General features: G+C 39.4%; 3 protein-coding genes and 1 long non-coding RNA gene across 11 annotated transcripts; 2 read left to right on the top strand and 2 right to left on the bottom strand.

Moving 5' to 3' along the window:
- Positions 1-64: 64 nt before the first annotated feature.
- Positions 65-10,153, top strand: rab23 (RAB23, member RAS oncogene family). Its single transcript, XM_026939380.3, has 7 exons — positions 65-328; positions 3,753-3,980; positions 5,128-5,213; positions 5,455-5,611; positions 5,702-5,784; positions 6,600-6,692; positions 7,288-10,153. Exons 2-7 carry the CDS (start codon positions 3,826-3,828, stop codon positions 7,425-7,427), a joined length of 714 nt encoding a protein of 237 aa, XP_026795181.1. The 5' UTR covers positions 65-328; positions 3,753-3,825; the 3' UTR covers positions 7,428-10,153.
- A 385-nt stretch (positions 10,154-10,538) lies between these two features.
- Positions 10,539-15,502, bottom strand: bag2 (BCL2 associated athanogene 2). Its single transcript, XM_026939381.3, has 3 exons — positions 14,910-15,502; positions 12,177-12,286; positions 10,539-12,080 (listed from the first exon to the last, which is right to left on the bottom strand). The coding sequence occupies exons 1-3, from the start codon at positions 15,032-15,034 to the stop codon at positions 11,686-11,688; spliced, it is 630 nt and encodes a 209-aa protein (XP_026795182.1). The 5' UTR covers positions 15,035-15,502; the 3' UTR covers positions 10,539-11,685.
- A 496-nt stretch (positions 15,503-15,998) lies between these two features.
- znf451 (zinc finger protein 451) lies at positions 15,999-25,290 on the bottom strand. Of its 8 annotated transcripts, XM_034303102.2 has the most exons (14): positions 25,146-25,290; positions 24,358-24,451; positions 22,297-22,371; positions 21,287-21,400; positions 21,060-21,174; positions 20,752-20,902; positions 20,282-20,408; positions 19,886-20,045; positions 19,614-19,758; positions 17,863-19,370; positions 17,661-17,723; positions 17,456-17,533; positions 16,776-16,854; positions 15,999-16,163 (listed from the first exon to the last, which is right to left on the bottom strand). In XM_034303102.2, the coding sequence occupies exons 1-13, from the start codon at positions 25,229-25,231 to the stop codon at positions 16,784-16,786; spliced, it is 2,787 nt and encodes a 928-aa protein (XP_034158993.2). In that variant the 5' UTR covers positions 25,232-25,290; the 3' UTR covers positions 15,999-16,163; positions 16,776-16,783. The 8 variants fall into 8 exon arrangements, 5 of the variants coding, with proteins under 5 accessions (XP_034158993.2, XP_026795179.3, XP_053088734.1 ...); XR_003404258.3 differs by having other exon boundaries at positions 15,999-17,360; positions 17,456-17,553; XR_003404257.3 differs by lacking the exon at positions 16,776-16,854 and having other exon boundaries at positions 17,456-17,553.
- LOC117596899 (uncharacterized) lies at positions 21,307-26,194 on the top strand. Its single transcript, XR_004577888.2, has 3 exons — positions 21,307-21,429; positions 22,269-22,415; positions 25,585-26,194. It is a non-coding gene; the product is annotated as an uncharacterized LOC117596899 (long non-coding RNA).
- The last annotated feature ends 466 nt before the right edge of the window (positions 26,195-26,660 follow it).

The following is a 26,660-nucleotide window of genomic DNA, read 5'->3' as shown; positions in this document are numbered from 1 at the left end:
TCAGAGTCGCAATCAACAGCAGCCAATGCGCGTGCGTGAACTATTAGCCAATACAGAGGAAGGAGGCGGGATTTTTCTAGAACTCGGGTGGGAAAGAAAGCACATCGGGTAGAGACAAGCGCCTCTTTCAGAATATTTACACCAGATGTAGATGGTTAGCAAGAGCAGTAAGCGTGTACAGTCTGATAACAGCAGATTAAATGATTTAACTGCGGAGATTTGCGACATTTTGCGACAGCGGGGCTCCGGCGGATCCATGAACGCGGCTTGCGCTTCGGTCCAAACTCAAGAATGTAGCGGGAAGAGAAACCGTTAACGGCGAGTGCAGGTAAGACGAGATGTTGTCACGGTTAGTTAGTTTTATACGCGTTAAATTACCGCCTTAGGCAATGAATATAACGCAGACCCCGGTGTGGGGAAGCCGTTAGCTGTGCTGCTAGGCGGTTAGGTTTCTAAGCTAGCTGACGTTAACGGGGTTCTCGTGCACTTCCAGACTGCTGCTTATTAATCAGTGTGTTTATCCTCCGTGTCTAACACTCTTACACTGCCTGCTTCCTCACACACACCCTGCTCCTCTCTCCTAAACACACCTCCTAAACAAGTCAACATGTCTCCAACAAGTGTACTCACAAATACACTCTACACCAGTTCTACTTTAGAGTTTCCATTGCTTTCATTTAAATGAGTTCAAACACACTTCCTTGGTTACACGTTGCCTGGTGGCATATCAGAAGTAGATCCACACACACACACACACACACACACACACACACACACACCTCATCACCACCTGTTCACACACACATGACCATTGGTGTTGAAAATCAGTGTTGCCACCTCTTTGTCTCAGGGGAAAGTAGCTAATCCAAGCTCAGAAAGTCGCCAGATGACGTCACAGATCATTTTACATATTGCTTGTATAGTCAGGGTAAAATTTAATCATGATCAAAACATGTTACCTGATTTTCTGTAGACATCTGGTTACAGAATCGAGTTTTATCATAATAGAAAATAAATAAGGAATAGTCTAATTCACAACAGACCGTGTGGTTATACGGAAATAATCCACGCCAGGGTGGTGTGATGCGTCACAGTGTGTGAAGTGGAGTGGATTATTTTCATATAACCACGGTCTGGAGTGTGTTATTCCACTTATAGCAAAAGATTACAATGTTTAGTTTATTAAAGAACAGCATGTCGTGCAATATAACGGTTTATAGTTATAATGTTTTGGACCGTCCAGGAGACTAGTAAGTTAGTTAACTAACAGTCGTTCCCTAACCAGCATTGCCTTTAGTGTCTCTCTTTCTCAAAAAACACAGCTTGTCATTTTACAGAGAAACAGAGTGCATACACTTTTCTTTGTCCTGAAGACTTTCCTGAGCTGAAAAACTTTGCAACACACCGTGACTAGTCAAAGTGCTGACACAACATTAGCTTTATGTTATGCAGAGAATCCTGTCTGCACTACAGGTCCCTGTGTATAAGCTGTTCCTATCGAAACAATAATGTATTAGATTAGAGTAATATTAACCTGTTGTTTATGTTACAGTCAGAACTACTCTCCAAGTCGTGCTGTTGTACAAAAATAAAGACTTCTTCATGGCGCTACATAGGAACTATTTACATATTTACAAAATAATATAATTTCTATCAAAGACACGGACGAGAGAAGCAGTGGTAGCAAGTAGTTGTGAAATAGACATGAAAGAATTGAAGTGTGTGTGGGACAAACAATGGTGGTCAGTGATTGCTCAGAGGGAACAACCGTGATCAGTGGTTGGTCATTATGAACAGTGCTGATCAGTGGTTGGTCGTTGAGAACAGTGGTGACCAGTGGTTGGTCACTGGGAACAGGGGCGATCGGTGGTTGGTCGCTGGGAACAGGGGCGACCGGTGGTTGGTCGCTGGGAACAGCGGCGATCGGTGGTTGGTCGCTGGGAACAGGGGCGACCGGTGGTTGGTCGCTGGGAACAGCGGCGATCGGTGGTTGGTTGCTGGGAACAGCGGCGATCCCCCTCCCCCCAGGTGCTTGTAATCGCATCCTAACATCTTCAGACCTCCAATGACTGTCATGTGACCTTTTGTGGTTGTGAATCTTAATTTCCGAGCATTTTCCCAGCACTGAAATGAACTAAAGGAGATTGTTGGAAGTCCAGCCCCTTTGACAAGACACTATAGTAACCTGGATGTGTGATACCCCGTCTTGCACTTCTTTCTCTCTCGATCTCAAGAATAATATCTAAGAATGGCTCATTTGTCAGGTGATAGTCAGGTACAGTTAACTTGCATCATGTTCCCTTCATCTGATAATTCTCATGTGAACATTTTGGAAACTTGAAGGGTGTGCCTTGGAGAGAGAGCCTATCTATGACTCAAGAGATCTCGTGATTTTGCTCTATCCCAGGTGATTACTGCTGATTTAGTTCCCTTGAGCAAAGCGCTCTACTCTGGGCCGCTGCATCGGGACTGGCCACATGTGCTCTCAGAAAATCAGGTTTTTAGCTTCCAAAAAAGGGTTCTACTTAGAACAGTTTCAGATAGAACCTGTAATGGTTTGCCGAGAGGAACAACCGAATAACGCCCGGGTTCGTAAATCACTCGAATGGAGTCCTTGTTGCGACACAGAAACTGAGCATAATGACACATCAACTGTATTCATTTAGTTAGTTTGGTCTTAAATAAGTTTAACTCTTTTTTTTTTCTTCATTTTTTTGAAACTCTATCTTATTCCATCACTGCGTTGACTCATGTCTTCTTTACAACTAAACAATGTGAATTCTGTCTCGCACTGTTGGCTAGTGAAGTGCTCCTGTGGGGATCGTTGTTGCGTCAGACAGTCCTGCTGTATTTAGTTACCTTTCTAAGAGACAAGAGTCAAGAGGCCTCTGTAATGTAACCGAATATGCAAGCAGTGTGGTCTCTCCAGTGTCCTAATGTCTCTCCTGTGGTTTGTTTTGTTCCTTTCTTTTTGTCAGGGCAGTGTGCACAGCTTTTAGCATTAACCATTAGACACAATTTCAGCACATAAATTTGAGGATTAACAAGCATTAATGTGCCATTTAAAGTTTTTTTTTTGCCATGTGTAAAATAAATGAACATGTTAGATCTTAATTTGTAGTTGCCTGATGGACAAGTATGTTCAACAACAAGAGAAAGAAAATTAAAAAAAAAAAAAAAAACACTAGGTGAAAATTAATGGAAATATTTATCAGCATATTTATCTTTGTACAAAAGTCTCTTTGTATATCTTTGTTATATATAACAAAAAGGTCACATTCTCTAATTGTTGTTCTTTCTGTGGTTTCGGGGCACATGTCTGGAATAGTGTAATGTTGCCGGAGGACGTCTGTAGAATTCTGTGTAAATAAGAGATCATCTTGCTCTTGATTAATAGATCACATGACCATAATATGTCAGTTGCCTGTATGTGTGCTAGAAACTCAATAATTTGCCTAAAATCTCCAGAATGCTTTTTGTATATATTGTGTACACATTTTCTCCTCGTGCCCCAGCCTCAAAACTGTGTGAAACATTTTGGACTCTGTGGAAATTACACCATGTGAACCACACCCTAGAGCAGACAGCTTGGTCCTTCAGTAGGAAACAAATGGGCAGAATGGTTGATCCTAGATATTCAAGGACTTGTGACATCAGCATGTAATTTTTCCATCATATGTTGGTTCCCCGTGCCATAAAGTATAGCCTATGAATAGCTGAGGACTTAGCTTTCTTAAATTTGTTCCAAACAGGGAAGACTTCAAGTGAGACGAGTATAATCCGAGTGAGCACAAGCCCGCGAGTTTTCCAGCCAAGCTTGCAGCCATGTTGGAAGAGGATATGGAGGTTGCCATCAAGGTGGTGGTCGTGGGCAACGGTGCTGTAGGAAAGTCGAGTATGATCCAGAGATACTGCAAGGGCATCTTCACCAAGGACTACAAGAAGACCATTGGTGTTGACTTCCTGGAAAGGCAAATAGTGTAAGTGTGTGTCTGTGCTCTGTTTGCTCAGCCATATTGCTCTGAAACTGGTTTATGAGGGTTTTTTTTTTTTTTATAAATGAGCTCTGCTTTCCACTGTCTTAGTCATCAGTGGATGTCTGGGTTTCCAGCCTTCCCTGCTATTTATCTGAATCAGCTTTTGTACATATAGCTCTTGTATAAAGCACAGGATCGATACTCTTTGAGACGTTCTTTCTGTGATTAGTCCTTTTAAGCTGCCAAAGCTTTCATATATAATGTCATGGGTATGATCATCTTGATTTTCTTGGCTTCACATTAAATTAATCAGAGGCTATTGTGACTAAAATTCTACCATTCTGACTCATCCCTGCTAGTCACTGTGTATACAAAAATGTGCAATAATCAACAATGGAAACTTACTAAGCCGGAGTCATGCTGTCAGACCCCTGCTGATACAGAAACACAGAAATTAATTATTTAACATGGAAGGGGACACGGGGGCATACGTTTTAACATTTTACAACTTTCTAACGGCTAATCCAGTGTTTGTAGTTATTATAAATTACCGCTGATGCCTTCAATATTTCAGAAAAGTGTATTACGAGAGTTTTCACAATGTAGTTTTTTTTTTTTGTTATTGTTTTTAGGTATTTTATTCATCTCATTTTAGTTTAAACTTATGCCTATCGTTAAGGTTGTTTAATATTAATCCTCTTATCAGGATATGTAGGTTAAAACAATGAAGCATTTCTTCCCGAAGATGACACCACCTGGGAAAAAAAAAATCTATGGCACTCTCACAGATTTGTTTGGTCCTGATAAAGTGCCAGGAAAATCAATATGTCACAGCTGTTGTAGGAATGGATATAATGAGCAAGCCTGTAGGACTGCAAAATAAATAAAATATATGAAAATATATAATACAGCTTGGTAAGTATAAAGGGCAGCAGTTAATTCTTGTTTAGTTGTCTATAGTACAAATCCATAGCTTCATCTCAGTCATAGCCACTAATGCACAGTGCACTAGTGTATTTAATAATCCTTTTTAACGTGTATTTAATAATCCTTGTTAACCTGAGTTGGGACTTTTATGATTTTTATCTTCCATGGACACACATTTTTTGCTTTGCTAATCTCTGAAATCTTTGGTTCACATGTATTGCAGAGTAAACGATGAGGACGTGCGGTTGATGTTGTGGGACACGGCAGGTCAGGAGGAGTTTGATGCAATCACTAAGGCTTATTACCGAGGTGAGGTTGACCAGGAAGGCCAAGTTTTATAATGCTTTTAAAATGCAGATAGGACTGGGCATTTTTTCTCCTGTTCCCTGGCAGAAGAGCCCATATAAAATACTCATCCATGAATAATTAATAATGACTAAGGAATCTTTACTCGTTTGTTGTAAGCTAGAATACCAACACCCCTCAACCCCTTCTACAAGCCGTTATTAAATGAAGTTTTGTTTCTATTTTTTTAATATGCACTTTGTAGGTGCCCAGGCCTGTGTACTCGTCTTCTCCACCACGGACAGAGAGTCGTTCGAGGCCATCAGCAGCTGGAGGGAGAAAGTGGAGATGGAAGTTGGAGACATTCCTACTGTTCTGGTGCAGAACAAAATCGACCTCCTGGATGACACAGTGATAAAAAAGTAAGACTGGCCCTTTAGTGTAGAATTGTACTATACTGTAATTATTTGTCATTATCGTCACTTCAATGTTTAACACTTTTGCCGTTGCAGTGAGGAAGCAGAGGGTCTTGCCAAGAAGCTCAAGTTGAGATTTTATCGGGCCTCGGTGAAAGAGGATCTCAATGTCAATGAAGGTTTGTAACGCTGTGACAGAAACCTGACTGAATGTTACAAGACGAGGCAATGAGTGAAACTGCACATTAGTAGTCAATAAAATGACACATCAACAGTCAGTTGATTTAAGCATCATGGGTTTATTATGTGAGTAAAGGCAGGCATAACTCTCAACCAAACTGAACTATATGACAAAATGATTGTGCTAAATATTGCAGAAAAATGCCGTGTTAGAGATTGTGTAATAATAACGATGAAGAACAAAAAAATGCCAACTGACGTACCATTTATTTTTAATAGCTAGCTAATTAAAAACAGAAGTTGAAAAAAATACTACTGTAATGCTAGTGCTGAAGGAAGACAAGCCTAGCCACATAACATTTATCTTTCCAGCTTAAGAACATTATACGTAAAAGCTAACAGCGTTGCTTCATTTCATATTCACCTGTGTTTCAGGGGACGGTATGAAGCATCATGTTTTGGATAATCTGTTATGTAGATGTGTCAGACTTGCTTTATTATCCGCAGTCCTAATAAAACAAACGAAATCATCAAATTAAAAAGTACATATGGATTAAATAGCAGCAGGTATTTAATAAGCAGTAGCAGGTAGACTGTATATGAAACTATTGTCCATGTAGTCTTTAGAAATGGCATTAATTAAACAAGTGATGTATTGCTATTAATGAATATGATAATCATCATCCAGCTCTACTACCAGCTTCACCTAACACTCTTTGGTTGATCTGTCCTAGGGTTAAATGTGATTATACTCTGAGTAGTGTATCACTGTGTTATTTCTCTGCTGTAATTGTACTGTTGTTCTGTCTTACAGTTTTTAAATATCTAGCAGAAAAATACCTGCAACGACTGAAGCAACAGACGGCTGAAGATCCTGAAGTCGTTCACACATCAAGCAATAAAATTGGTGAGAAATAAAAGTGATATTAATTTATTTATCATCTGTCTTTTCATGTTATAAATTCAACAGCTTATTGACGTTTAAGTTTATAATATAAATGACAGGTTTATGCTAATGCGCTTGTTCTAATACGTTGTCGTTTCTATAGTAACAGCTCATACACAGGGACTTGCATGGCAGACGCACCACATACTCAAAGCCAGAAGGAGTTGTCTCAGGTGTCATTACTTTGTAACAGTCAGTAAATTTCCCGCGATGGGAAAGTCATCAGAGGGCTTTATGCTTTCCAAAAATTGTATTTGTTGGAAACTTGATGTGGTATAAGAGGAATAAACCACTTCAGGTCATCCTGTTATAGGAAAACAATTCACTCCATGTTTTATTCCTTACTTTTGTTTAGCTTTCATGAGACGCTATACTACTACATTTTAACTTCTTGTTGAAAAATATGCAGCGTATGGATGTGGAACCTGACATGAAATTTTGTTCAAGAAAATTATCTTGAGCCTATAGCAGATGTACGGAGAGGATATTGCTGTACATGTACATGATGAGATTAGTATGACTGATTTTGTCACAATCTGTTTGCTTCACTTTTTAGGCGTATTCAACACTGGCAGTGGCAACCAGCCGAACCAGAACTCCAGCGATCTCAATGGCCGTGAGGTCATCAACCTGCGACCGAACAAGCAGAGAACTAAGAAGAATAAAATCCCCTTCGGTAGCTGCAGACTTCTCTAGAACGTCTCCTTGTATGCGTTATGCCTTGTTTGCCTTGTAGGTCCGAGTGACATGCATCATCGTCAACACTAACCAGAGTCCGTGAAAGGCTACGTCTCAGCGTAAACACTCTCAGTGTGGAGGTGGCGTTTAAATTGAGGTCAGCTTTTTCACACATTGTGGTTTCGTAACATGTCTCTGATTCCTGTGGATGAGTCTTATGTCACGTGATCGTAGAAGGAAGGCTGAAGGTATTGAATTGTGGGAATACGTGTTCCCTGTTGGCTAGAAAGCAACGTTGGTTTGTGACACTCCGGTACGTAGGTTTTAATCAGGCCTTTGGGATGATGATTAAGCAGCTTGTCTTGCTTTATCACAGCCAAACTATCAAAGTAGATTTGCAGTTTTTTTTTTTTACAATCAACAAGGGGAAGTAACTTTTTCAGAACGATAGTCTCTAAAACCCTTTTTGAAATTGTTATAAGCGTCTTATCTCAGACCCCTTGATTTGGATTACAAGCTTATTTTTCAGATTGATATTAAATGGAAGGAATTTTCAGTAGATCCATCAATAACATAGAAAGTAAGATTGTGTGTTACTTTATACGGTGTAGAGCAGGGTAACTAACACACACACTAACGCTAACAAGATTCCTTATAACATACATCATTTTTACTCTAAGCATTTGTGCATTGGACTGTTTTCTCTTTTGTGCAATATGTGTGTGGAGGTGTATGGTTTGGTAACACATCTTTCCATTAAAATAATTTGAAGTTGATAAGTACTAAAAAAAAAGGGTATTTTTGTAAGCGAAAACATCGTCTCAAAACCATAGCATTAACACAGTGCCAAAAAATGTTTTTAAACTGTATGTACTTGTAAGAACTGTAAATATTGTTAGTAAAATTTTAACTTCGGAGAATGTGACCACACTGTTTAATATTTTAGTGTGATCAGATTGAAACATACTAGCAGATAAACATGCAGCTTGTCATGACCAACACTAGAGTTCACTAATGCACAGCGGAAGCACAGGATCTGTGCAGACTTAAATATTGATGTGATATAATGTTCAGTTCTGCTGCTTGTAAACACTAACAGTACAGAATATTCCGCGTGAACAGTGGAATACACTGTATATCTCTGTTAAAGCCTCATTTGAATTGTTTTTGATGGTTGAATGAACATTAGTATGCTGGGTAAAATTGGTGACACATGTCATTTTCAGTACATTCACACTCCTGGGTTTAAAGTTCTCCTAAATCAGCTAGGGCCCCAATAATTGTTTAAAAAATAAATAAATAAATCCTCCCAGTTTTTTTTTTTTTTTTTTTAAACTTCTGAACATTCTACTCATAGGATAAATTTGTTGGTAAAACTGACTTTAAATTCCTAGATTACAAGCATAAGAAAAAACATTGCTGACCCTCTGGCAACACTTCACAGAACCCAGTTTGAGAACCATGGCTCTAGACGATTTGCCGCTTCAGACATTACACTTAGAGCAATCACAGCAAGCTTCTTTGCACAATTCTGATTTTTATGCCCAAAATAGATGTCTTACCTTGAAGGTTCATAACCACAAGTGACCCATAATCTGTCTGTAATGAGACTACACCTGTCCCTTCAAACCCCGTGTGCACACATCGATTGCTCGGTTTCTGTAGATTCCTTCCTGTTTTGCGATTTCCCCATCCTTCCACTAAATGTAGTCACCACTGTTTGTCCTCTATAGTTGTTTTGCTGCACTGCCGACAGTGGATGATGACAGTAACAGTGATACATGCATTAAAGTGTGTTGGGGGAAAAAGCCACATGAATTCCACTCGGATTGTTCGCTTTCATGTCACATGGTCATTTATCCAATTGGATGTATCCAATCTGGGACCACATATGAAAGTGTCCACACAGTCCTGAAAAAAAAATCAGATCTGTCGCATTAAGACAGGAAAAACCAGAATTGTGTTCACAATGTGAACATAGCCCATGTGTTGTGTTGATTTGGGTTTTCCCAAGAAGAACAGCTGTGGCATTCAGTTTGACGTGTATAAAGTCTTTTCTCTGAATTGGACCTTCGGCATGTTCAAACAGTGTTCTTGTATAACTAAAAATCGGGAGACTCTTCTACATTTGTTCATTTGGTAGATTCTTTTATCCAAAGTAATGAATGAACAAATGAGACAGAATGCAATATAAAGCTGGAGTTGAGCAGTTGAGGGTTAAAGGTTTTGCTTGCTTGCAGAAGCTTCTGAAATCTCCAGCCCGAGTTCTGAGGGCTTTTTTTTTCCTGCTTCAAAGCACAGTAATTACTGGAAGATATAATCAGCACTCAGATAACATTCATTTGTAGTTAGGACTCGATTCTACTGCATCATTTCAGATTAATCCTTGATCAACCTCTGAAGTAATGAGGTAATCACCCATTTCAGCTCAGCATACATGAACATGTATAAAACACTCAATCGGTCTGGCCTTTTTTTTTTTTCTTCTTACATTTACGCACAACATGCATGCCTTACATTCGACTCATGTATGAATGTGTATCGATGGTACTTGGCCACAATGACCAGCGATATGTTTACAGTTGTGATCAGCTTTATATGACCTTGCTCTCTTTGTATTTTGTAATTCTATATAATCTAATCATTAACGCTCTGTGGAGATAAAGATTCATGCCTACATTATGATGGATTCAAGGCACTTTATTTGTCAAAAAAAAAAAAAAATACCAGGTCACTTTATCACAGAGCACAACCTTGAGCATACATGAAAATATCGAGTATATCAAAATATTCCATTTGTTACAACTGCTAATAGTGACTCTACATTTTTCTCTTTTACTTATGATGCCTTTCTATTAAATGTAAACTTTATATTTCAAGTAAATGTTGGCGAGCATTCCTGCACCCACTGGTCTATAAATATTTCACAGAAATGTTATTTGAAAAAAGTTTTGTGATAACATTTTTTTTTTATTCCTCAACCGTGTCTTATCTGGTGTCACTTTGTACATTTACGTCTTTGCTCTGGTAGATGGTAGTCATTTTACAAATAAAGAATCTATTTTAACCGTGCGTCTCCATTTAACAAGATAGTTTATATATTAATGTTTGAGCACGCTTGCTTGAAAACCTGTACTGTTTAAACCTGTCTAAGCTGTATTCATGATGGGAACGAACTACATTGTCACACTGTGCATTATTAATTATTTAAAATGAACTTCAAAAACATAGCATGAAACTAGCATGGAAAAAAAACGATTATGTCAAATCAACTTTTTCTGGAAATGCATTCAAATTTTGCAGGATCATTAAGCTGAAACTGTAACAGATTTAAGGTGAATGCTGCGATATTAGACACTAGAAAAACTTTCAAGTGTTATATTTGTATGATCAGTGGCTAGTTGACAGCACTTAGCACTCAGACGCGATCCTATTTCCATTTACAAAGGATTCTCGAACACTCCTTCACTTTGAGCAATTTGTTCCTTAGTGACAAGCAGAACAGTGACAAGCATTGTTCTATACCATATGACAATCTTAACAGCCTTATGAAGAATTCCACTCGAGCATGATGGTAGATGTGGTCTAATTTGAGCCCTCAGTGTGTGCATACCATGTGCAGCTCAAAATATATCCTATACATCAGGGTGTATTAGCAAAATAATGCTATCTGTATCTGTAATCGGATTAAAGCCTGAAGTGGGCGTGGCCTAAGCCAGGTGTGTTGTGTTTTGTTTTGTTTTAAAAACCCATTCTGCCCTGGAAAACACTGGAAAGTTCATAATTAATCTCAACTACAGATGTGCATAAGACTCAAAATGTACACAAACTAGTAGCCTATTTTCTTGTTAATCTCAAAGATGTTTCAACACTTTTGTGGGTTTCGTTAATAGAACACAATTAATAGAAATAGCCAAAAATATATTTAAGTAGAAAAAAATTGGAATTGTGGTACATCTTCGTGACGTATCACAACTTATCCAAGTTTTAAAGACCGTTTTTATGTGTATGATACATTCTGTTACCTTGACTTACTATTTAAATTAACTGACATTTTTCAGTTCTCTCATTTTAATCAAGTTGCCCTTTAGAATGCATCAAATAAAATATTTAGTGTGTTTCCGTTACTGATAATTTAATTAAAAGTCCAAAAGACTATATAAGTGTAGCATACAAACATGGTGAGAAATGAAAAGTTGTGATGATCCCAGTGATTAATGAAGGCACATGCTAGTTAGGCGCTCCACAAAGGTGGTGCTGCCCAAACCCCATGTCATCATTTGCCATTGGCACTTTTGGACTCATCCACTTTCTGGTTATCCATGATCTTAATGGTTTTCTCTGCATTGTCCATGTTCCGTATGAGTGTCTCGAGTCGCCGCTTGATTTTCTTCTGGTCTTCCAGTGCGCAGCTGATCACAATGCTCTGGAATTTCTGGTCAATGGGAACAAACGATGCCTCTGTGAGGCAGGCGGCGTGAAGAGCCTGCAGCTTCTTCCTCGCGCTCTCCATGTCGTCGAGCACTTTAGCAGCGATCTCATCGATGATGGCCGTAGCTGTCCTCAGCGCATCTTCCTGCTGTGGGTTTCGGATGGTGTCTACAGAGACGGTCACTGTCAGTGTCCGGCCCATGAGTCTATTAGCAGTCAGAGTGAGTTCTTCTCGCTCTCCTGGGGGTGGAGAAAAGCAGGGTGTGTCTCAGTTCCGCACTTATGGTTCTATACTCTTGACAATTCACAAGGGGTTTGTTTAATGTGTGGCCTTACCATCACAAATGGTTCGCATTTCCTGGCTGTTCTGAATGGACTGGATCATTTCGAGTAAGCTTTCCCTCTCGTGTTCCATAGCTGTGGCCGCTTCCCTTAGTGCCTCCACCCTGAAACACACACAATGGTTAAACCTCTGTTTATAAATCCATTTTACACAGGCCATTTTTCAGGATATGAAATTACATGTACACAACATCAAACTCTAAAATAGGAATTATTGGACTAGCAATTAACAATGGATTTGCAAGCAAATTTTGTAACTTGTACAGTAAATGTCTTAAGGTAAAGCATTCAAACAACATAAATGTTAAGCTAATTCAATTATCTACTTTAACCAGTGCATTTATGAACACTTTTTTGACATAAAGAGACAGTAGTGAACAAGGGTGAACGGTAAAAATGCCGAGATATGCTGGTAACCCCAAATTGTATTTATTAAAGATTAAAGACAAATAAATCATTTTACAAATGGATGATTAAGAACTCCACTAGACTGAAAAATATGGAATGTCCTGTATAACCACAAATGAAGCCGCACTGCCATAGTGCCAACCTGGAGGGGTTAATCTGGGATTTTGGAGATGTGGAAACTTTCAAAGTGAAGCGTACCACTTAATTTGTGTTTTATTAGCATTCTCAGCACTGACATTGAAATCATTTATATGTATATTTGCTTTTATCCTAAGTTTATCCTAAGATATGCAAATATCTTCTTTTTTTCCAGCGATGACAAATAATCAGTGAAGCCTTTAAACAAACAAAAGGAATAAAATTTCCCTTTTATGGTTAAATGTATTCGATGCACATGTTCTTGCCTTGCCTGAAGAAATACATTTTAAGCTTTTGTAATGCACACATTCCTCTGTAAAGCAGAATGAGTTTGTAGTATTAGTCTGTTATTATCACTTTGTCATGCTATGATTTACATTCGTCACATTACTGTATCAGATCTCAGCTCTGCTTGCCGTTCACATAAACAAAATGTGCTTGATCTCGACAGTATAACTCCTGCTGACATGGAGTATGTGTGGTGCTCTGATGAACTCTGAAAGCTGAAAGATGAACTCTGTCCTTGGAATAGTATACAACATACATATAATCATATTTTAATTCAGAAAACAGTAACAACCGCAACGCAAGGGGAGTGTGTTTTACTCTGTTCACAATAAGCGGTCCATTTTAGCATTCCAAGTGGTCTCTGATCAATGATTGAGCATTTTTTTAATGCATATGTGAACACAACACGTGAACTCAGACCCCTCAAACATGGCCCACAAGCAAACCGTACTCAGCTTCGACAGGTGGTTGGTCTCATTTGTGGTTCATTTTGTGGTCCACTTGATTTGTCTTGTGAAAAACAAAGTTCTTGACATTTTGCATGTTGGCTTAAGAGCTTGAGGCTTGCTGTTATTTATGTACCTGCAGTTTTCTGTCACCTCACGCAGAAAAGCAAAGTGGAAAAATCACATGGTCTGAGTGTTGGGTAGCAAAATGAGAACTAACAAAGGCAATTTGCAATTATTTTATTGCAATTATGCTTTTCAGGCAGTAATAATGTGTCAGTGACAAGAGAAAATAGTTGGAATATATGTATGGCTTTTGTCTTTGCGAACCTCTCATAAGAGTTATAAGTAGGTCTGTGGCATGAAGCGTGAGTTCTGTAAGAAGATCCGTCTCCTCATTGTGTTCCCTTTTTTTTCCAGAAGCTTCTGGTATTTGAATTCAGTTCGTTTTTTTTCCCTTTCTCTATTTTTCAATACACATCCAAATGATAGAATTGTTTCAAATAACCATTTTGAATGATAGCCATAATTCAGGGTTACACAAATGGGCTTTGAGGGGTCCCTGGAGAACTAGTGATTAGGCCACGGTGCTCTCGCCGCCGTGGCCTCGATTCGATTCCCGGCCAGGGAACCAACCCCAGTGCCGTTCCCAATAAAAGTCTCGGATAAAATTGGGGAGGGTTGCATCAGAAACGGCGTAAAAACTGTGCCAAATCAAATATGCGGACCAGTAATCTGCTGTGGTGACCCCTTAACGGGAGCAGTTAAAAGAAGCAGAACAACAACAACACAAATGGGCTTTGAGTTCTGAAGAAATTGTGGGTAAAATGTCCAGAAAGAGAATCGAGTCCCCTTTTGAGTCCACTGTATTGTGAACCCCAAAAGCACCGAGATTATTCGAAGTTCCCTTTTAGGTCCACTTTAACAGACAGTAAAAGCCGAAACTTTTGAGACTGAAAAACCTGGAAGAGGCCCTAGGAAGATAAGCCAGGCTTATATAACTGGATCAACTGTATAAACTGTATGATGTTTTTGTATGATATTTAAACTCTTATTCATGCAGCCATGGAGGAGTAGCACAGCGGGATGATTTCCCTGCATTACCACATAAAAAAGCTGATTGAATCAGATGTTATAGAGCAGGAAAGTGTTCAAGCTGTGTAGCCCTTCATGGCTGGACATGTGGAACTCTGGTGTAGGCTAATGCCTTCAGTTCACCTCGCCTTGCATATGGTATTAATAGCAGCTGCTTTACTCATGTCAACAAGTTTTGTCTGTAACATAAGTCTTAATAAGAGTTACAGCGTCCACTCATATATCATTTAGGAATAATAAAGTCTCAGGATAAGTAGTAACATCCTTGTCAGAAGTCATATGTAGCCTATTTGGTGTTTAGGCTGTAAAATACCACTGATACAAAGGTGTAAAGTCAAAGCCATGTACTTACCTCATTTCAATTTCATCAAGACTCTCCAGTAAGCGCATGGAGCGGTCTGCCATCGACACAGACCTGCTGAATTTGCCTTTAGCGGTGTCAGTGTTGACTCTGGCGCTGATTTTAGCCTGAGCCATGATAGCACTCTGTGTCCGACTGTGTGTGTGTGAGAGAGAGCGCAGATCTCTTAATGGACGACGTGCAGTGGTATTTCCTCTCTCCTCATATTCACTCCAGTGCTTTCTAGCGGTTTCCTTGATGGACAGTGGCCCTGAGGAACATCTCCAAACATGGGCTGGAACTTCCCAGAGGTAAACTCACACTCCACACACTCCTCAAGACCGGAGGAGTGTTACAAGGAAAAAGGGTGGGATTCTTACTAAGACCCTTCAGAGGAATCATTGTAGTGTGTGAGGTAGTTAAAGGTCCACCCTGAAACGGATTAAATATGTTTCTACTCAAATATGTATAGTGTTTTTAGTTGTTCTTGTGCTAATGTGTTGTTTAGTGCTGTATTTTCATTATTTCTGTGACAAGTTAGCACTTGGTTGCTGCACTGATGTCACAGCAGGACATTGCTAGCACAGGTACAGAAGCATATACAGTATTAATATAACATATCTCACATATAAGGGTCAGGTTTCTCTGTTAGCTCCTTAAAACAAAAGAGCAAAAAACTACTTTTTTTCACTCATTCATTTTCCAATGATAAGTCCAAACTAGAAATAGTGAAGACAGCAAACTCAAATTTCCATAATTTCAGTTAGTTAGCGATCTATGGGATGATCAGCACCATGGTACTGATTAGAAAAGATGAGGCAGACAGATTAAAGGACTAAAGTGCTGCTGCATTGCTAGTTTTAGGTAGAGATTAAGCAAGGGCTAAATCCCACTGGCCCCAGTAACTGCATGTAGTCGAACAGCATTGTGAGTAACACCAAAGTGTTAACAGACCAACATGTTAATGAGAGCAGTTTAAACTAAAAAATAATTCAACTCAGAATTTCACAAAAATGGAGTCTGGATCTCATTGAAGTTCATGTTAATTATAAAGATGAATATATATGTTGTTCAGGGCTAAGTTTAAATGAAGTTAACACCTAGGCTTAGTTTTCTTTATTTACTCCTCAGAACACATTCACAAAAAAATATTTAACAGCTTACAGTCGCTACATAAACAACATGAAAATAAAGGACAAATGGTGTGTATGTGTGTAGCTTCTGATCAAAAGTCCACCAGGCTTCTCTTCAGAGCCTCTTCCAGCTCTGTCAAAATGAGGAAATTGGAAAAGAAAATTAGATATCAAGTAATTCCCATGTACATGTCATATATGTGAAGGAAATAGAGGGTGCATTAATGTACCAAAGACAAAAAACTGTTCTAATAATTAGCAAGTGGGGACAAAATGGTCACACAAAATGGTGGACATAGAGAAAAGGAATAGTTAACCTATGTATGAACCATGCAGTGAGAATATTTCATATAGGTTCCAGTTTATTTTCAGGAATCTTTCACCAGTGAATCTCGATTAATATAAATAATTCTGATCTTAAGATGAGATGTGCAGTTATTAACAGAAAATGGCTGACATGCCGCTAAGCCTCTCTAGCCTTTGTGAAACATAGAAGTCCTGTTTGCTAGTAATTTTTCCATGATTAGTCAACTCAGTCTGTCCATCGCACTTTCTACCATGACTTGCATAAGTTTTCACTCTGAAACTTTACCACATTTTTATTGTTATAACCTAGAACTGAAATGGACTTAGTTTGAAGTTTGGTGGTGGTGGTGGTGGGAATAACAATTTGTGATCGCATATTGATGCAGAATTCACCCTCTTGCTGTTAAACCCCTAAATTAGTCCTGGTGCAAGCACTTACCCTCAGAATCACACCAATCTCAAAGTGAAACATGATGGTGGTAGCATCATGTTGTCAAAATGCCTTTCATCAGCAGGGACTTAAAAAAAAAAACTGATCAGGTTTGAGGGTAGATGGATGAAACCAAATACAGGGCAATTCTAAAAGAAAACCTGGTCCAGTCTTGAGACTGGGGCGGAAAAGAATAAAAACCCTCAGCATAAAGCTACAGTGAAGTGGTTCAGAACCAAGAACCTACAAATTTGGTGGTTTGTCGCAAAAAATCTGGCTCAGCCTATGAGCTTGATTTTGTTATCAGCTGGATATATACTTCTACTTCCTAACCAATCTGAGTTCTAGCAATCTGACTGAACTTTGACTAATTCTTCAGTATAAATACATTTTCCACAACTGCCTCTAGATAGAGTGCTAGATAAAGAGTGCATCTAAGACACTTAACAGACAGCCCCAAACACCATGCCGTGTAATCAAGGCCTCAAAGAGTGCCCCTTATCACCCAAGCTTTCTTTTCCCTTTAACAGCCCAGTGAGAGTTTACCAAGCTGATTGCACAGTTATGCTGGTACTTCTTTTCAGAGACATATAGCTGGCAAAAATAAACACCCGGTTAATGAATGCAAGCTCAGTCGTACACTTTCAGGAACTATGTGCACATTGAGGCAAAAGAATAACTTGACGCACCTTGGTCAAATGCTGTTGGCTTCTTCGCTTCTTCTGCACTTAAAGCCAAAGCCAGTTTTATGTCCTCGTCAATGTCCTCTGAGGAAACAAAAGGTGTTCTGTGAATATACATATACAATTATATTTATAAATGTACATCCATATACTTACTACAGATAACATGAACAGAAAAATAACCAGAAATAGTAGATTCTTGTATATTCACCCTGATTATCTTTGGAAGTGGTAGTTGAAGCAATGGCTATCTTGACATCCTGAAACTCCTCAACTAGAAAAGGAAACAGGCCAATGAGTAAAATAATCAGTTGTTCCCACTTTGTGAAATGTCTCAGAGTTATGTTCTTAATAACTGCTGAAAAGCAGGTCTAACTCTGGAAACAGTTAAGAGATTCTCAGATAAACCTCACCATTCTTTTCGGCAGAGATTTCCTCTGCGTTCAGAATCTTCGTGATCGGGGCGTCGTCCTTGCTTGATCCACCACATCGAGAGGACATACACGGTTCCAATAAGCAGTGATGGGCATGGTAATGTGAGTGGAAACTGGGCACGTCCTTGTGGCTCTCGGAACATGACTCACAGACGACATCGAAGCTTTTGTCCTTACCCAGGGCCTCGTGCTTCAAGTGCATGTGTGTTTTCATCTCAGCGTAAGAGCCTGTCTTGGCTGCGCATCGCTGACAGACGTATCCACATTTGCCTTCTATGGCCAGCTGCTTCATGCATCTTGTAAAGGTGGACTTGGTTTCCTCTTTGGCTTTTTGGGAGCCCATGCATGGACAGAGTTGGGGAAGGCTTTTACTTGTTGTCGGTACCTCATCAGAACTCTCTGGGACTGAAAGAGATCCATTCTCTATTTTGTCCAAGTGGTAGTAATCCTTGCTGTGCAGGTTTTCATAGTGCTCTAGGAACTCCTGCTCAGAGTCATACAGCATGCTGTCGCAGAGTCCACAGAAGTAGCGAAGGAGCAGCTGATTATTGTGCTCATTAGCACAGTGCCGGCGGAGCGTCGACTCTTTGAAGAACTTCTGTGGACAGTGGCCACAAGCGAACCTCTGGAAGCTGTGACTGGTCACATCGCTGCAATGCTTGAGCACCACCGCTTCAGAGTCAAATATGTCCTCACACATTCGGCACAGCCACCGTTCCTTGCTTCTGCCTTCATGTGGACTGGAAACAGCTGGCCTGCTGTCTACCCTAGTGGACGGTTTCTGAGAAGGACAAGACAAGCTTTCAGCTTTTGTTTTTTCTCTTTCTTCATAGTAGGTGTGCCCTTGATGGGAAACACCAACATGAGACAGGATCTCTTCAATCCTTGGCATGTCTAATTTGCACAGTCTGCAGTGGAAAAGGAAGTTGGACAGATGAGCGCCACCATGGAACCTGCTCATGTGCAAACGAGCGATGGACGATTCACCCATTAGCTTGCCACAGACGGCACACTTGTGAAAGATTTGGTTGGCTGCTAAAAGATGCTTGCTGGCTTGATCCTCCTCCATGAACTGCAGGCCACACTCGCAGAACCATGCGAGGTTCGAGGCTCTATCACACTTAGCTTGAGGACTCGAGCTGGAGAGTCTCTGCCGCTTGGCAGGAGACCAAAGACAGTCGTTTTTGTCTCTTTTATCCCTGTGCGATGACGATCTGGTTGCATTGGCATGTTTAGAGGGGTGACTGGCGGTACCCTTGAGGCTGTGTCGGATTTCGCTGTAGTTGCTGTAGACTAGAAGTGCTCGCTCCATGCTGCTGATCATCTCCACCTCGTGCTGTGTTTGTTCTCTGTGTTCCTCTATCTGTCTTTGGCGTAGGAAGATTTTGGAGCAGGAAGAGCACTGGCTCAAAACTATCAGCTGCTTCATGACCTCAGCCACACTTTGATCAGCTTCTGCAATAGCACAGCCCTGCCTGCAGTGCACACTGGCAGAGCAGAAAGAGCACAATAGCACCACATACTGTAAAAAAACTGGAATAATATAATCTTGAAGATGTTTGCACACTCATCCAAGAGACTTTTTTTTAATTCAGAAGAGCGACAAAATGTCTAGATGTTTCAAATTAAACATTAATAGAAACAGAATGCTTAAGACTCCATTGCAAACATGCATGGTTTGTCATTGCTATTGATTTTATATTTATTCTTAAAAAAAAAACACAACTTACTTGAAGTGAGCCTTGGCTTCCATGTGTGAAGTAAGCACCTTTGAGCAAGCTGTGCATCTGACTCTAAATGCAATATCTTTGCATAAAGCAATTAGTCGGTTCTTTGCATATCGTGGAACTGGAATTGGCCCTGATGACTTCATCTCTGTTACAAAAATATAAACACAAAAGTGAGCTTTAATGTTCATTACCCCTGACCATGTAAAGGATTTTTACAATCTGTGGGATAAGTGAGTAGCTCGAGTAGCGTGGAGCAAGGCATCATCACTAACCGTGTAGACAGACAGACTGAGTGAAGTGGTTTTTGGCTGTCATGTGCTGGAGACACTCATCTTTGATGTTAAAGAGGAGGAAACAGGCAGGGCAAGCGAAGCAAACAATCAACTGGCAGGTCTGAGTGCTGTCATGACCACCAGCATTAGAGGAGGACAACTGTAGTGGCAATCAAACATAACAGCTTCACTTCAGCGGTGCTGACATCTTAAAGAAACATTCTGAAGTATTTCAAATTAAATTAAAGTGGATGACACTGACATTTCATTTGTCACTTTTGCAAAATAATTGGCTGATTACCATCACAATCAGCAGACTGGTATCTGCTCCCATTTAATCATTTAGCATGAAAGATGTATCATCCATTAAGTACGATTAACGGAAAAAAGGCAAACCTGTAAGTCCAGATGCATTCTCCAATGCTCTTTGGTGTCAAAATGATGACCACAGGCCACACATGCGTACACAGAAGCAGGGCTGCCCTTAAGCGTGATAGTGGGGTCACACGGAGAGTGGTCAAATCTATAAATTCAACACAAATAAGAATATTAACATATGTATTTAGGAACATACAGACTTGTAATGGCTCACAAATCACGGCTATACAAAATAAAGTTTTACATTCTTTGGCCATATAAGTCTAGACCTGCCAACCCTGAAGAGGAATAATTTGAAGTTCCCCACAGTACACAGAAACACAGTATATGTTTGATATAATTCTAAAAGATTACTAATGAGAGTTTAGTTAATATCAGTGAGTTCAAATCACCTATGCAACAAGTTTCATATGTCAATTGGTTCATCTGGCAGGTAAACAGAGGTACACATGGGAACAAGCCAACTTATATAAATGTAAAACACTTACCTTTTAAGGTGACCCTCAAGCAGAGGGACATTTTCATATACCCGTCCACAGTTAATGACAGGGCAGGTTTGAGGGGCGGACCTTAAGGAGGGATTGGGAGCAGGTCTGCGCCTCCAGCCCATGCCAGTATTGAGGATACCAGGCTTTAATCCTGAAGGAAAAGCAGTTTGAAGAATTCACAGTCATGTTCTGTTTTACACAAAACTAAAATTTTCAGCATGTTGTACTATGCCATGATACTTGTTTTGCACAATGACACACAACGCTTCTCCACCAACTTTCTGTAAGCTATGTAAGGTAATATCGACCTGGCATTTTCAGCCAGATGTCCACGCAGCGTTTGGCATCACTGCTGTCCTCATTGCTGCATCGACTCACTGCCAACTCACGACGGCCGTGAGCTTGCTGCGAGATCATCTTCTCCTAAGAGACAAATACAAGCATGGACCTTAATACATGCTGAAAACATGCCAGTTTGTCAGTAAAATTGTCAGTAAAGTTTAATCTTTTTTTTTTTATGTTCACAAGTACAGACCTTAAAGGCTTTGCATTTTTCTGCCCGCTCCTGTTTCTCCACAGCTACCTGGCGAGCCAGTCTGTCCAAGGTTGAAGCTGCTTGAGCCTTCTGTCTGTCCACCTGCTCCTCAATCTAGCAATTTCATGTAAAAAGGCGGGAAAGTAAGATGATTATTGGAATTGTAGATGCTTTTGAACACAATGTATTAACATCAAGAAAAAGGTTCAAGTTAAATACTCTAAAGATTAGAAAACAGATGTAGCTGGAGGGAGAAATATTTATTCTGTGCTCATCCCAGAACTCTTATTCACAATATGCTCATACTGACCATCCTTTCAAAACAGTTAATACTGTTTTGTTTTTACTCTACTACACCTGTATACTGTAATGATTTATAATGCCTTTAGCCAGCGCCACCCAGAAGAGAATGGGTTCCCTTTTAAGTCTGGTAGTGTGGTTCCTCTCAGGGTTTCTTCCTCATATTGTCTCAGAGTTTTATTTTGATGCTGTCACCTCTGGCTTTCTCATTAGGGATCTAAATATAAATCAACATCCGGATATCTGTAAAGCTTTTGTAGCTTTGTGACAATGTCTATTGTTAAAAGTGCTATACAAATAATAAAACAACTGGAATGAAACAGTTAGGATACTGTCTAGCACTTATCCTATAGTAGATACAAACACTATTTACTATAAACTGTAAGACAGATATTACTGTAGAGTATTCGGTTCACCAATCAAGTGCACTTGCCTTTAATAAAATACTAGTCTGAGTGTGGATAATGAATGTGTCATTAAAATGCAAAGATTTAGGTATTCGACTGAACGCTTGTTAAAATCTATCCATATTTAATTGCCAGTAGTGTGCAAACTGTAATTAAACCACATCTTCTAAAGCAATGTATGTTTTCTATTACATTTCTTTATATTTTATCCTATATGTTCTATATTTAATCAGATGGTTCAACAACTCCTAACAGTGACATTTCTATGCCATCAGTGATCTGCCCTGGATGTATGACACACACCGTACACACTCCTGCATCATCCTCTCCGTCACTCAGCAGGTCGATGCACTCCAGAACAGGCCTAAGAGGACCCTCCTGAAAGGAGAAGAAGAGATTTACGGTCACATTTCACTAATATGGTTTGTACATGACCCAGATGAGACCTTTGGCTGATACAACATGACTGAACAGACTTGCTTTATAGATAATTCTCAGTTTATTTTCTGCTAATCATTAAAGAGAATGACGCTACTATATTTCATTTAAGGTGTGCCTTGCTGTTCATTATCTCACTTTATAAGGCAGCTCTTTGATAGCTGTAAACACACCTGTAAGGAAACAGCCTTAAAAGGAAACATACGCCACCACACTGCTAGATTACCAGCATACACTAATGGTCACTAAATTTAAAAAGTGACATGAAATAAAGCATCCTGGGGGTTAATACTGCGACGACACCAGTCATTTCTCATTAGAAATAAAATCTTAAGGTTAAAAAAAAATAATAATTACTAATAATTTTCTGTCTACAAACTGCACCCTCTCTCCTACACTGACTGACAGACAGGATTCTGGGATATGTAGGACAGCGTAGGATATATCTACGAGATCTTTTGAGTGACCTCAGAAGGCAGCATTCAGAGCACGCTTTTGATTTGGACATGACTCTCTGCCTTCCTGGCTCTAAATACAGCCTTAGGGTGCTTTCACACTTTTTTGGGGAAGCGCTAGTTGAACTTTGACTGGACAATAAGTAAATAAATAAACAAATAAAGCTTTCTGGCAACAAACACCCAAGTTGGGCTTGGAGTAAAAAGAAGGGTGGTTATATGGAAAAGAACCTAATCGACACTGTCAGGTATGATGGAGGTTCTGTGATGATGTGAGGCTGTTTTTCTTCCAAAGGCACTATGAAGGTTTTAAATTATAAATGAAAATCAGGCTACCTCTGCCACGAAGATACAACTGCATCATGGATGGCGCTTGACTTGGCCATTGTAGATCATTCCATTTCTTTGACTTAAAAAGTCTTGGGTTGCCATCAAAGGATGCTTCGGGTCATTGTCCATCTGCACTGTGAATTCACCTGGCTGCTTCTGTCAGCAGTTACATCATCAATAAATACAAAGGGAAACGTTGTATTCATACATGTCCACGCCATAAGATCAAGTGGTATGCTTCGGCTCACGAGCAGTTCCTTCACTTCTCCATATTCCTCTCTTCTCATCAATCTGGTACAAGCTGATCTTTGTCTCATCTGTCCATAGGGTGTTGTTCCAGAACTGTACAGACTTTTTAAAGATGTTTTTGGCAAATCTAATCTGGTCTTCTGGTTTTGAGGCTTTTACATGTTGTGGGAAACCATCAGTATTTACTCTTGTGAAGTCTTCTCTTGATTGTTGACTTTGACACAGATACACCTAGCTCCTGGAGGGTGTTCTTGATCTGGCTAACTGTTGTGAAGGAGTTTTTGTTTACCAGGGAAAGAATTCTTCTGTCATCCACAGTTGTTTTCCGTGGTCTTCTGGGCCTTTTGGTGATTCCCGAGCACACTAGTGTGTTTTTTCTTGCTGAGAATGCACAAACTAGTTGATTTGGCCACACTTAATGTTTTCGCTCTTTTTCTGATGGGTTTGCTTGGGCTTGCTTCAAGCTTTTGACATGGTCATACCTGACCCTTGATCTAAACCTGTGGGGTAAGCTTAAGATAAGAATCCACAAGAGAGGAGCAAGAAACCTGGAGGGTGTGGAGAGATTGTGTATTGTAGACCGGTCTCAGATCCCTTGGTCTGTGTTCTCTAATATTATTCAGGTATTATAGGAGGAGAAGACTCTGTGCTGTTATTTTGGCAAAAAGAGGTTGCAGTAGGTACAAGCCTAGATGTAATCGTGTGCACATCGATTAAGGGGAAACTGCTCAGTGCAGCTTCTACTGCTGTTAAATAAAACATTATGGAGCAGTTCTTGGTAATGGTAAACCTTTGTGTGGAAATAGAAATGTTTATGTGATAGAGGTGAGGATTTCATCAGTGTGTGTCAGTATCGAATGTTATGTTAAACTTAGTACTGCATTGCACTTACAGACACAAATTCAACATCATCTTCCTCTGTGTCTTCAGTGCCTGCATTAGTGGACATTGTCCTGTGTGTGTTTGTTAGTTCCTGAGTTTCAGATCTGTGAAGAAAAAAACAACACAGGAGCATTTTAGTGCTGTGGATAAATGCTTTACCTGTCAGACTGACAGTCCCTGCTGAAGATAACAACAGAAACCCTCAGAGAATTTGTAATGGTTTTAATGGTTATTGTATTGGTTTTAATAGAAAAAAACAATCCTGTGGGTCTCTGCTAGTAATTTGTTGGCATGTTATGTCTAGTGGATACCATTAAGGACCTGTAATGTTTTAATGGTTGGCTGATGGTTTGTGATGGTATTTGTAGTGGAAACCATTAGAATATCTGTAATGGTTTCTATTGCTTTTTTCAGCAGAGGTAATTTGTAATATTGGCAGTATTAATATACTAAAAGGCGCGTTATAAACTTGGCTCTGCTTAATAACAACTCCTTATTTAGCAGTAATACCACTGAGTTTACATGCTAAACGCTGCTTAATGCTAACATTTCGTGTCTAATGTTACACTTTACCCACCAAAACACATGAACTTGGCTAGTTCGCTAGCCAGCTAGCTTCCTTAGCTCAAGTCTATACCATTATTACTGACTAGTTATCATGATGAAGTGCTGAAAAACAAGCTCATCCTTCTGTTTTCACATTCACATACATTTAATACCAGCGTCATAACATAACAAACAGAACCACGACTATAAAAAGAAGAAACAGAATGTAGATGAAGGTGTTAGAAAACATACCCGCTTTGATTTACAGTTGTGGTGGCGTTAGTGCTGATAGAACACACACACACACACGCACAGCGAGTTTTCAAAGTAAAAGTCATCCTTCGCTAGAGCGCGCAGGATAATTGCAGCACTTAGCCGTTGATGCTAGCTACCATCATACGTCAACGCGTCAGCCATATTGAGAGGGGCGAGATTCTCGTGTAAAATGAATACTCACTGTACACAAAAACCGGAATTAAACAGTTGTTTGGTTAGTGCTTAATTATTTTATTTATTTATTTATTTTTAGAAAATGTGATAAATGACATGAAAGAGCAGTTTGATAAAAAAAAAGCGATTTACCATTTCAATTATCAAAGTATTTAGCAATTCCAAATATAGACAGTAACCCAAAACACTGATTAAAAACGTTAATTCACTTAAACTGTTATTTCTTGTTTTTACGTTTCAGCGTCGCCATCTTGAAGTGACGTCACGGAACGCGATGACGTCCGAGGGACTTTGCGACACAGGTCTGTGAGGAGTCGGAAACCTGGTCATGAATAAAAAATGTTATAGATTTCAGCATATCACAGGCTATGTATATGTGAATATATATGTTTGGTGGAAAGAAAAAAATTCTTGGCAAAAAAACCCAAGATGTGACTGGAGGAAAAAGAAGAATGGTTATACATGTTAAATAATAACAATAATAATAATAATAATAATAATAATACCCACTGCTAGGTATGGTGGAGGATTTGTGAGCTATGATGTGGGGTTGTTTTGTTTTTCCTTCATAGGCACTGTGAAGCTTGTTAGGATGCATAATATCATTGACTCCATGGAGTTCCAGTAGATTTTATGTTCAAACCTTTCTATATTTCACAAGAAGCTACAGATGAGTACTTAAACTTAAACTTAACGTACTTAAACATATTGTTATAGGGTCATAAATGGTGGCAAACATTGGTATCTGACTTATTAACTGCATATGCTCTAATATACTAAATTCAGCTTCATAATTAGGAAGAACAATAATTTTGAAGTAGGCAGGCTCACAGGGTGGTACAGCAGGTAGTGTTGTCTCCTCACAGTCCCGGGTTCGACCCTGATCTCAGGTAACTCTGTGTGTGGAGTCTCTGTGCATGTTTTTCCTCTGGGTTCTCTGGTTTTGTCCCAATTCCCAAAAACATGTCAGTAGGTGGATTGTACTAAATTGCACATAGGTGTTATTGAATGTATGTGTGCATGGTGCTCTGGGATGAACTGGTGTCCTATACAGGGTGTATGCCAAGGACAGGCTCTGGATTCACCTTGACCCTGACCAGGATGAAGCAGTTTATAAAAATGATGGTGCTTATAATAATAATAATAATAATAATAATAATAATTATTATTATTATTATTATTATTATTATTATTATTTAGTAGTAGGAGTAGTAATTAAGGTCCAGTCATGTCATGAGTACAAAATAACAGCCTGTGAGGACTTATTTAAAGTTTTTAAAGTCTTACACAAACCCTACACAAAGATATCATCCTATG

This window comes from Pangasianodon hypophthalmus, chromosome 3 (genome assembly GCF_027358585.1).
Source record: "Pangasianodon hypophthalmus isolate fPanHyp1 chromosome 3, fPanHyp1.pri, whole genome shotgun sequence".
NCBI classification, from domain to species: Eukaryota; Metazoa; Chordata; class Actinopteri; order Siluriformes; family Pangasiidae; genus Pangasianodon; species Pangasianodon hypophthalmus.
The sequence above is the reverse complement of the archived record's forward strand: the minus strand, read 5'-3'. Positions and strand labels throughout refer to the sequence as shown.

Bases quoted from the DNA above. Each gene is read 5' to 3' on its own strand.
- bag2 (XM_026939381.3), bottom strand. From the start codon at position 15,034: ATGGCTCAGGCTAAAATCAGCGCCAGAGTCAACACTGACACCGCTAAA. The intron at 12,287-14,909 runs GTAAGTACATGG...TGTGTGTTTCAG, and splicing joins CTTGATGAAATTGAAATGAG to GGTGGAGGCACTAAGGGAAG. The intron at 12,081-12,176 runs GTAAGGCCACAC...CTCCACCCCCAG, and splicing joins AATGCGAACCATTTGTGATG to GAGAGCGAGAAGAACTCACT.
- rab23 (XM_026939380.3), top strand. From the start codon at position 3,826: ATGTTGGAAGAGGATATGGAGGTTGCCATCAAGGTGGTGGTCGTGGGC. The intron at 3,981-5,127 runs GTAAGTGTGTGT...CATGTATTGCAG, and splicing joins TTCCTGGAAAGGCAAATAGT to AGTAAACGATGAGGACGTGC. The intron at 5,785-6,599 runs GTTTGTAACGCT...TCTGTCTTACAG, and splicing joins GGATCTCAATGTCAATGAAG to TTTTTAAATATCTAGCAGAA.
- znf451 (XM_053232759.1), bottom strand. From the start codon at position 25,231: ATGACTTTTACTTTGAAAACTCGCTGTGCGTGTGTGTGTGTGTGTTCT. The intron at 20,903-21,059 runs GTCGATATTACC...CTTTTCCTTCAG, and splicing joins CATCTGGCTGAAAATGCCAG to GATTAAAGCCTGGTATCCTC. The intron at 19,759-19,885 runs GTTAGTGATGAT...TTTTTGTAACAG, and splicing joins TCAGTCTGTCTGTCTACACG to AGATGAAGTCATCAGGGCCA.